The sequence below is a fragment of the Bison bison genome, unplaced genomic scaffold, assembly GCF_000754665.1.
Source record: "Bison bison bison isolate TAMUID 2011002044 unplaced genomic scaffold, Bison_UMD1.0 scf7180017864349, whole genome shotgun sequence".
Taxonomy (NCBI): Eukaryota; Metazoa; Chordata; class Mammalia; order Artiodactyla; family Bovidae; genus Bison; species Bison bison.
Genome location: NW_011494921.1, coordinates 9,612,705 through 9,624,074, shown reverse-complemented (window position 1 = coordinate 9,624,074; position 11,370 = coordinate 9,612,705). Strand labels below are relative to the sequence as shown.

The following is an 11,370-nucleotide window of genomic DNA, read 5'->3' as shown; positions in this document are numbered from 1 at the left end:
AATATTAAAAATATAAATAATATATGTATAGATATGCATGTCTGTAGTATCTGCATGCCTGGATGCAATCAACCTCAGATCAAAAATACTGAAAAAATATTTTTGGCAACTAAACAACAGATTAGATTAGATTACATTAATTGCATGTATATTATTATATATGATAAACATATATTTGATAATTCTTTGATGTTGTGATGTTTATATTTACTTAGGACAACATAGGATTATGGTATTTATCTTAATATATGAGAATGTTACAGAAAATCTACCAATTGAATCAAATCACAAAATAAAATATATTTTAAAACAAAAAGTTAAGATATGAAGTAAGTTTGTTCTAAAATGCAACACTTTTTCAGAGAAAGACAATTGAAAACTTTATACCAACTAGTCGAATGTTAGCTGTGAAACAAATAGTGTTGTTTGTGAATGCTTAATCTAAATGCTCTGAATGCTCCTTTTTTCTTCTGGTGTCTATGATCTCTGCCTCAAATTCTTCTGGCTTCCAAAGCACACCTTTTTCCTCAGTGGTGTCTAATGATCATTAGGAAAGGAGAATAATCCAATTGGTGAACAGATCATTGTTATTGACACTACCAGTGTGTCCTGAATCCAAATTATGACACTTACTTGCTGCCTGATGTTCCCCTGTTGGTAACTGTATGTAGGCCATAGATACATACAGACAAATTAAACTATGGGCAGAGTGCACACAGGCTCCTATGCATGCAGCAAACATGGACAAACATACCAACTTAGTTCTCATCGGGTGTGTAGGAAAATGCAATTTTCTGATCACTCATAGTAAGAATTCTGCATCAGCGAAATCAAATGCGTTAGACTATATACTATATTTTTAGGCTCGTGACTTACCATAGCATTTATATAAAGTTATTCATTCAACTCACATTTGTTGAATACTTTCTGTATACCTAGCCTTGTGCATATCCCCATGAAGAAGACAGCTGCTCTTATTATTTGGGAAACTAAGCGTGGGTTTTGACCCAGGACAGCCAGGACACTCAGCAGCCTTGGCTGGAATCATCAGAGGAGAAGGATGACTAATGTTTGTTCTTGTGGGGATGCTGTCTTGACTCTGCCTTGAGTCCCTGTAGACTCGTCTGCCACAGCGCCTGATGGAAGTGCTGATTCCCATGTCTCAGCATCACAACACATCCTCCCATCCCACCCCATGTAGCCCTCTCAGCTCATCCTTCCGGATTCTCAGGGGACTTGCTCTGGGTGCAGGGGTCATTTCTAGATTCTCTCCCAAGCCACACTAGGCGCCTCAGGAAACTCTGAGAGTGACACCGGCGTTCCTTACACCCCGATCTCTTGGCAAGGTTGCCACTGACTACACGTGGTGTGCAGGTGAAGTGCAAATTCATTTTCTGCCTCATTCCTCAAATACAGAAGACAGTTTGAATTGTTGCCCATCACCCCACTGTGCTCCAGTGAAACAGACAGGCAGAAACTCCCCAAACACTGCCTCCGCTTCCTTTCTTCTAGACACCTCCTGAAAATGTTCCTTGAATGTGTTATATCTCTCAGCAGGAGTGATGGCTTTGGAGTTTGACCGTTTTAAAATCTGAATCTTTGCTCTCAGAATAAGCTTGTGGCTCAGCTGGTAAAGAATCTGCCTGCAATGCAGGAGACCTGGGTTTGGTCCCTGGTTTGAGAAGATCCCCTAGAGAAGGGGAAGGCTACCCACTCCAGTATTCTGGCCTGGAGCTTTCCATGGACTGTATAGTTGATGGGGTCACAAAGAGTCGAACACGGCTGAGTGACTTTCACTTTCATTTTAGTAGGCAATGCTCTTTCCACTTTAGCCATGAGAAAGCAACAAAGAATACATTCCATCCCATACACGTCACTGGGCTGCAGGAATATGCTCTGTGGGAACTTTCATAATCCTGGTTACCTTACATTCAACATGTATCTTTAGCAGGTCATTCAATCTCATTGCTTCTGTGCCTTTCTCTGTCTGCCTTCCTTAGAAAAATAGTAGATCCCAAATCAGAAATAGTCCTTGAAGTGTTCACATTGTCTTTGTGAATATAACAGTAATCAAAGAAACATGTAAGTCATTAATGTTTTTACTACTTACTGTTGTTTAAAATTGGAGAAGGAAACGGCAACCCACTCCAATATTCATGCCTGGAAAATCCCATGGACCGAGGAGCCTGGTGGGCTACAATCCATGGGGTCGCAAAGAGTTGGACATGACTGAGCAACTTCTGTGTGTGTGTGTTGTTTAAAATATTGCACTTTGAAAATGCAGTTGAAGCATATGTCCATGTGTGCTCAGTCGTGTCCAACTCTTTGTGACCCTCTGGACTGTAGCCTGCCAGATTTGTCTGTCTGTGGGATTATTCAGGCAAGAATACTGGAGTGGGTTGCCATTTCCTCCTCCAGAGGATCTTCCTGACCCAGGGATTGAACCCATGACTCCTGCATCTCTTGCATTGACAGGCAGATTCTTTACCACTGAGCCACCTGGGAAGCCCCTCCAGTTGAAGAGTATCAGGAGGCACATTTGAGTTTGCTTCCCCTCGCCCCCATGGAACAGAATATTTGCTTTATTATAATACAGTTCTAACTGCATCACTATAAACTTTGACACTGGCAAGACTCACCACTGTTTAACATTTGTCTACTAAAGTTCCATTTGTGAAATAAAGGATTTCCATAGAAAAATTACTCTTCTGTGGAAGAATACTGAGGTGAGGACACTTTCATGAAATGTCTGTCAAAATACAACTGTTTGGGAGTCACAGTTCTCCCTTTGGAAGAAAGAAAGATCCCATAGAAGAAGAATGGGGAAGGCAAGAATGACCCCTACAGAGATGGATTAGGATGGGTGGCATCTCTGTAGAGTCATGAAAGATAGCGTATGCATCTGTACATGTGACTATATGTATGTTCCTGAGAGTTTGTGTGTGTATCTGTGTGTACACAGTCATGTGTTTGTCCTTCAGCCTAAGGACCTAGAGACTTTGTTAAAGAGCACAGTTCCAGTGTAGCATCTCCACACAGATTGTTTATGAGTTGCAAGCAGGGAAGCAGGGGACCAGAGTACAGGAGGACCATTTAACCCTATAGTGGAGAAATCGGATAGCACCTTGACCTAGTTCACGAGATTAACATAAGTGAGGGTTCAAAGATCTCATGCCTCTGGATACCATGCCCTGAGAAGGACAACATATTTCAGCCTGGGATGTATAACCTAAACTCAGTAGGAAGAAACAAAGACAAATCTAAAATGGAGAACATTCTATCAGTTAAAATAGGATATATTCTTCAAAAAATAAATGGCCTAAAAGTAAAGAAAGACTTTGAAACAGTCTCAGTATAAAATAGACTTAAGAGATATAGTAGTGCAGTTCAAACTTGACCATAAGCTGGATCCTCAACTAGAGATGAAAATGATGCATAAATGACACTACCAAGTCAGTTGACACTGAATACAAACGATGATTAGATAAAATATTATTTTAATACGAAATACTGAAGTTGACAGCTATATTATTCATGTACACATTAATTCTTAAGAAATATGCACTAAAGAGTTTCGGGGTAAAGAGCCCTGATAAGTGTGGCCTAATCTGGATAGATAGATAGATAATTGAGAGAGAGAATGATAGTTTATAGAACAAAGCTAACAATAGGTAGATCTGGATAAAGGGAACAAGGGTATTGTATGTACTATTCTCATTCTTAATGTTTTCCGTGGGCTTAAAATTATTTCCATGTAAATTTTTTAAGAGATTATTAATAATCACTTGTTAACATGAAAAGGATGCAGTTGTCAATAATAAGGATTCTCAGGATTTGAAGACTGGTGGGGTAATGTATGAAGGTGATATCAATGCCAACCGAAATTCTTGCCCTTTCCCAATCAACAGAAATTGATAAGAGGCCAGTCAACCTTTGTTTCTTGGGGAGACGTTTATCCATGTACAAGCATTGCAGCAAAGGGACTCAGGTCCCAGCCTGTCTCAGCAGAAAATACTTGTTTTTGAGTATGCCCCCCCACCCCAAAAGTGTGAGCAGTAATGCCTTAAGGAGCTGGGTTCCGTGGAACAAATTCTGAAAATGATCCAGAGGCCCAGGCTCAATGCCGATCCAGGAAGTCTGTCATTGGATATCATGTCAGCTGGGGTTTCATATGGTATTTGCTATGGAAGTTCAAACTCAGAAGGGATTGATTAGAGGCCTGGAATGTATATCTGTCCAAAGCTGGGTGGTATCTAAGGCTGGCGGGGAATACACAGCATGTTTAAGTTAAAGTCATTGCTATGCTTGCAATGATGGGCTATTTATTTATTTTGGAGTGCGGTAACTAGCATGGTTATTGCATTTACCATTTGCAAACCACATATTTATATTCAAGGCTTATGAGAAAATAAAAAATTGTGAAGAAATTCAAAATTTGCATATCTGAAATGAAGGATATTCTTAACTCATCTCATAGCCTCATCTCACCTGATCTTATGTCAGGCTGTGTATAGTCTTGAATAATTCTATTTGGTATGAATGCATGTTTGCTGCAAATGGATGGTGTAATAACAGGGCACTACAACACAACAGACTCCACTCAGGGTCTTACATAAAGCACTGCATATGCACCATGTTTCCTTTATAAAACCCGAGAACTTCTGGATATAGAAACATATCTGGACATAAGTGTTTTGGTTAAGTGATTGTGGACCTGTGTTTATCTGATTTCTTTAATGAACAAGCTTTTTATCCTTGATTAAGTAAAGTAATAGTTGCAAGAGAAAATGGAATGCTAGAAAGTAAAATTGAAATTAAATCTTGAAATTAATTTAAAGGACCCAGATTTGGGCAAGATTGTAAAATGATGGCTTCAATAAAGACAATGTGGTAAATTATCCATAACCGTACTGCCTACTTGAATTATAAATAGGACCATGATGTACAAATATTCTAATTGTGTTTCCTCTTTTCCTTCTGCAGTTAGCAACACACAGGCAAAGGCATACTGGCAAAGTAGAAAATTCTCCAAGCTAAGAATTTAGATTAAGAATCCCACTCTTAATCCAGCCATTACTCTAGTCATTTAGACTCCTTGACCAGTTTCCTCAACTGTTAAATGAAATAAGTAATTTAGATTTAATGTAAGCTCTGTTCTGAATTTTAAAATGAATGGTTCTAAAATTTCGCTACTTTCTATTTGTGTTCCATGTGTTTTTACATTCTTATACTATGTGATTCTAAAAATAGTACATGGTGCTATATTTCCTTAAACTGTAAAAGATGGAATTCTGTTTGTTTCAAGAAAGAGAACCTACTTGTACTAATCAATTTCTCTTGTAAACAGTGCAAGTTCCAGGGCCAGTAGAAAACCTGCAAGCTGTATCTACCTCACCTACCTCAATTCTTATTACCTGGGAACCCCCTGCCTATGCAAATGGTCCAGTGCAAGGTTACAGACTGTTCTGTACGGAAGTGTCCACGGGAAAGGAACAGGTAGGCGAGAGAATGGGCCCCACACCTACACCTCTCGGAGAAACTGCAGGAGATCTGCAGGCCCTTGATACAAGCCAGTATCCAGCACATTAATTGGATAGCCGGTCAGTTTTAAAGTAACTGGTATTGAAAATGTTAAGTAATTAAATTCTGGTGGGCAAATGGGCAATGAGGTGAAATCAATAAAAAGGATGCCGATGTTTTGTTTGAGTATATCGCAGTCTGGGCCAGGATACCTTTGAATAAGCCCATCTGATCCCAGAAAAATATTTGTATTTCAGTCCTTATCTTAAAAGATGATCAATCATATTTGGTGACCTCAGTGATTGCTTTTTCATTCACGTATTTAATGTGAATTCTGGCTTCTTGTTGTTTTCCGTATACTTTACTCCTGAAGACTACATTCCTCCTCCTTTCATTTTGCTTCTAATCTGTGGTTAGCACAGATCCTGGAAAATAAGCAAATTAGATTTTCAAATAAAAGTAAATGAACCTTTACGGCGACACATGAAACTGGACGATTCTGTTTTGTTAACATGTATATGACTATTGCGATGTTTGCTTCCAGAGTCTCAACTTCATGTAACAAAAGATACATAGCTAGTGGGTAGTTAAATAGGAAGGGCCCAGAAGTGATCTTGAGATCCTGGAGTTCTTATGACGTGTTGTGAAGTCTGCCCAGCATAGTGTGGTCTTCATGCTTTCACATACTCTGCAGGATAGATGTTTTTCATTAAAAAAAATTTTGCATTCGTTCTATCCACAGCAGTTCCTAGTTATAGCATGAGAGTGATTAAGAGATCCTCCTTTGCAATCAGTCATTCATGTTTGTTTACTGTTCCCAAGCTATTTTGCTCTTATTTTTAGCTTTCTATTCTACCCTTTTTCCTACACATTTTAGTTCTTCAATAACGCATTTTACCAATCCATTTAAATAATATTACCCAAGATAAATGTGAGTGTGAGAATCATTGGAAAGAGTGACATAATGGGTCTTCTGGAGCAAACTGGCTCTCATTTCTCAGTGAACTTCACCTCCAGCACCTCATTTCTTCAGCTGTGAAGTGCTGAAAACACTTCAACTTAACCTCCCAGCATTTTGAGAGAGAATAGCAAAGTATTCTTTGCTATTGTAGCAAAGTATCTGTCAGTTTCAAGAGCCATGAGTATATTTCAGCAGGGGAAGGAAGAATTCTATTGTTTCTTGGGAAATTAGTTCATTTCAGGTATAGGAGCAACTCTATTCCTGTGGCTTCATGAGCTGCCTTCTGCCTGTCAGAGTTTTGGTGTGGTTGTTAATACAATACACTATTCAATGTATTGGGTGGCATTAAACAAATTGGAACTTAATGACTGTGAAGACAGCATGGTGTTAATTTAACTAGGAGTCTACAGAGTGGTTCGGTCTTTAGTGGAGGAGTATGTGTCACCATTTGGGTTTTATAACAACTCATAATAAGGCTAGAGTGTTGCTTTGTGAATGAGAGTCTGCTATCAATTCACTGATTGCTCAGAATGGCTGCCATTTCTGCTTTAACGTGCCTCCTGAATAACAATTTTGGTGTTTTATCTCTCCAGAATATAGAGGTTGATGGGCTATCTTATAAACTGGAAGGCCTGAAAAAATTCACGGAATATAGTCTTCGATTCCTAGCTTATAACCGGTATGGGCCAGGAGTATCTACTGACGATGTGACAGTGGTTACGCTTTCTGATGGTAAGTTATAGACAGTGGAATTTGACTCACTTATTTGTTATAATAATGAAATAATATTGAATGCATGTGATAGATTCTGTGCTCAAGGGGTCCTAACTAAAACTTAATGAAATAGACTAATGTACATTAGAAATTTGGCTTATTCATCAAACCACTTATTACAGTCAAATTTAAACTTTGAAAAAGTATACACTCTGAATCAGGGTGTCCTAATTAGTCATTTACAAGAGGTGTGACTACTGCCTAAGAGCTCAAAATAATTTTGTGTGTGTGTTTTCCTTTATTCCTATAAATACAAACACATTTGTGCATGTGTGGGGGCTAATTTACATCAGCATCTTTTGTTTCTCCTTCTAAACGGTGGTAGGTGATTACATGTGTTTAAATAATGGACAATCCTCCTACATATACCTCCAATTAAAAAAAAAATCATGAAGATATAGGCCAAATAATCCAATATTGAAAGTAATAAAACTGAACCTGAAAATTTATATTTTACTTTTACCTTGCCTAGCAAATGAAAAATCAGACATATTTTTTAATGCCATAAGAAAGAGGAGGAAATCTTAATGAAATAGATGAATTTGACAAAGCAGTAGCAGAGGTAACTAGAGATCTAAGAAACGGATGATAATGAAATGTTAGAAGTTTAATGAAGAGTGAAAATAAAGCATAGCAGAGTTTATGATATGAGGCCAGTGACAATTCAGGCAGGTGCAAAAATGCAGAGCTGTGACCTCTATGAATATTAAAAAGGTGGCAAGCTATTTCTTTTCAACAACAGTTTCCATGTTGGTGTGTGTAATTCTATAAATTATTGATCTTGTGAATTTCAAAAAATGACTTCAGTTTGTGATTCGTTCGCCAGTCCACCATGCTTTAATCTCAGAAAGTATCTGAGTAAATACTCCACACAACATCAGTGAAATGAGGAAGCACATGCCTGTTCTGAAGGACAGTGCAAAGGAGACACAGGAGTAATGTTCATTTGCAATTTCAATATAAAAAATATATATCTGACACCACTTTGGTATCATTTTTAATGTAATTCCTAAGCTCATTCATCTGATTCTGTTATTGAAGACAGAACGGAATATTTATTGGCTGAATAAATTACTTCACAACTTATAATTATAAAAATAAAAGGAAAACAAATGAAAATGAATATTTTACATAATTTATGTAGATTTCTTTCACACTCTGAATGTAATGCTGTGGCCTTATTCTCTACTTTGGTTTTAAATGTCATAAGTGAGAAAGATAGATTATTACTCATTAATCCAAGACTTGTTATCTAGAAGTGTTGCAACATATAGGATTTAGAAAATGCCTGTCATTTAAATAAAAGGATTTCATGAGCCTCATCAACAAGCATCACTGTGCGAGAGGCCCCCAGCCTCGCTCTGTCAGGTGCCTTTGATACAGAAAGCACGCATGCCAGGGGCCCCTAGGACTGGGCACTCTGACCTCATCTGCGCTCATCTTTACAATCACTTCATCTCTTTTACTTCAGTCCGATGTCCTTTCCTCTCTACTGAAGCTCTCCATGCTGAGGTCACATGTAGATGAATTTAATTATAATTATAGTCACCCACTTCCTAGTTGTACTTAATAAAGCCATATTCTCCTTGACTTTCTAGATGTTATAAAAAGCAGATATTGTGAAAATTAAGTGGCTAATACATATAAGCACCTGAAACATGAGCATGGCATATATTTAGATGTTTAATAAATGTTATTATGCCAGTGTCTCTCTTTCTCATTATTTTAAATGTTCCTTAAATGAGAGGTGATGTTATATTCATCTCTATATCCCTTCTTACTCAGTAAATATTTGTTGAATTACTCAGGCAGTTCAGCCAAACCTGTACAAGTGTTTGTAAGTATAGACTCATCTTTAGGACTTCCTATTTGTGAGACTCATTTCACATATAATTATGTCTACATATGTGTGTTACAGAGACCTTCATATTTCTTATAAAGCCCTAGAAGTTCTTACTAAAAAATTATTTTGGGCCCATAGAAAAATTGAATTAAAAAAAATGAAATGCCAACTGTTTTTCTGAATTAATTATCCCAAAAGTATTCTTGTTATGGCTAAGATGCTTATTAAAAAAATTTTACTCTAATGAATTGTCATTTCTAATTTAGCTCCACTTTGTTTCTCTGGGAAGAAACATTGTTATTGTTCAAATTCCTCCATCCAGTGTATCATTGGTTTATGATATTGTGCTTTTTCAGACCCTTGGAATTGTAGATGTCGAATAAAAAAGATGCACAAATTGAGAGTTGTGAGTTAGTTTATTTGGGGTCAAAATGAGGACTGCAGCCCAGGAGACAGCACCTCAGATAGCTCTGAGAGACTGCTCCAAAGTGACACTGGGGGAAGGTAGATATATAAAAACCCCTTTTGGTGAAGGGAGAGTTGAATATCATTAAGTACTTGTTTTACAAAAACTTTTTTGCTAGTCATAAGGATCTGATGTCACCATGAAGGGATTTAAAAGGATTGAGATCATAAAATCAGTTCCTGAAAATATCTGACTATCTAAAGACCTGTCCCACCAGATTCCCTGGAGCACAGAGGGCCTCACTCCACCCTGAACTCCCTCAGAGGCTATTGAAGGTTAATAGCTGCAGTAGCATCTGTCTACAAAGCGGGAGACCCAGGTTTGATCCCTGGGTTGGGAAGATCCCCTGGAGAAGGAAATGACAATCCACTCCAGGACTATTGCCTGGAAAATCCCATGGACAGAGGATTTCAGTCCATGGGGTCACAGAGTCGCACACGACTGAGCGACTTCACTCAGCATAGGGTTCAGTCTCCTCAGAGGCAGATGGCAAATGGCCTTGTTGTTCAGTCTGCTGGTAAGGCTCTTGGCAAGTGCCAATTTGTAGTTGGCGTAAAGCATCAATCTAGACGGTCTAATATTTAGTACAGACTGTGAGTAGATTTGCCCGTTGGTTCCGATATACTATCTCTTGAATTAGTTGACATAAATAGGTTATTTATAGGTTTTATGAATTAATGAGCATGTATTTGCATCCATGCCAACTTACCCTATGTCCGAAGGCATAGGGACCAGATTTTGTGGGCAAACTCAACTATAGGAATGTGCTTCTTACTTTTATCAGTAATATTTTTTGAGTACTTATTAGTGCAAGACCTGGCTCCACATACTTCACAACACTGTATTTTTTCCTACTTTATAGACAACAAAACTAAGATAGAGGTCATAAATGCTAGTCAGCAGAAGAGCCAGGTCATGGAAGCTAGTTAGTAAAGAAGGAAGATTCTATGTGGAAAAATGTATTTCTCTTATTCTACAATAAATGTCTCATATTAGTTCCCTCAAGAAAAATGCTCAGTTATATATAAATTCTTTCAATCCACAAATTGTGTATACAGGACAGCTCAGGCTTGCTAAGGAGAGGAATTCCAGTGATTATATGACTCATTACAAATATGGGAACTTAATCTACTCCACAGAATGCTTCATCATCACATGCTTAAACCAGCATGTTCCACTGTATTAAGAGGAGTTTCCAGATCAAATGACTCTGATTGGCTTTAATGAACTTATTGTAAATGATAAAGTACTTGACATTTTGACGAGAAAAGCAATGAACCATGTCCTTCCCCTCTGCTTCATGAAACAAGGAATCCTTGTCAAATAAGACAAATAAAGTCCCAATAGATAAATGTTGAATTCCACTCATTTTCACTAATCCTGTCTGTTGATATCTATTAATTTGTAAATACTATGAAAATTGATAGTGTAAAGGAGGAAATAATAACTAAAAATACTGTAGAAAACATTGTTCACTTTCTTTCCTGACTGTGTAAAGCAAGAATAGACAGTGTGCTATCATGGAAAAATAAGAGAAATTTGTATTGTAAAAAATAGACAAAAATAGACAACACTGTTGTGATATTTTTGTGATAGACAAAAATAGACAACACCTTTGGGAGTTCATGGCTTTAAATTCCTAATACAGAAAATTATCAGATTGTGGTAGTTTACTCTTTTTCTTATATATTCTTGGTCTTCTGAGATGAGGAGCTAAATATCATTTGTAAGCTTTATTAAAAGGACATTTAAGGGTTTCATATCGACTAGCATAGCACCTAGAACAAAATGCATGATAAATTTAAG

General features: G+C 37.6%; 1 protein-coding gene across 1 annotated transcript in view; it reads left to right on the top strand.

Annotated features, from left to right (window-relative positions):
• DCC (DCC netrin 1 receptor) overlaps positions 1–11,370 on the top strand; it is an 838,683-nt gene that overhangs the window by 462,166 nt on the left and 365,147 nt on the right. Inside the window, exons 9-10 of the mRNA XM_010854834.1 lie at positions 5,348–5,496; positions 7,075–7,213. Of these exons, the coding sequence (XP_010853136.1) occupies positions 5,348–5,496; positions 7,075–7,213 (288 nt within the window). The remainder of the gene's footprint in view (positions 1–5,347; positions 5,497–7,074; positions 7,214–11,370) is intronic.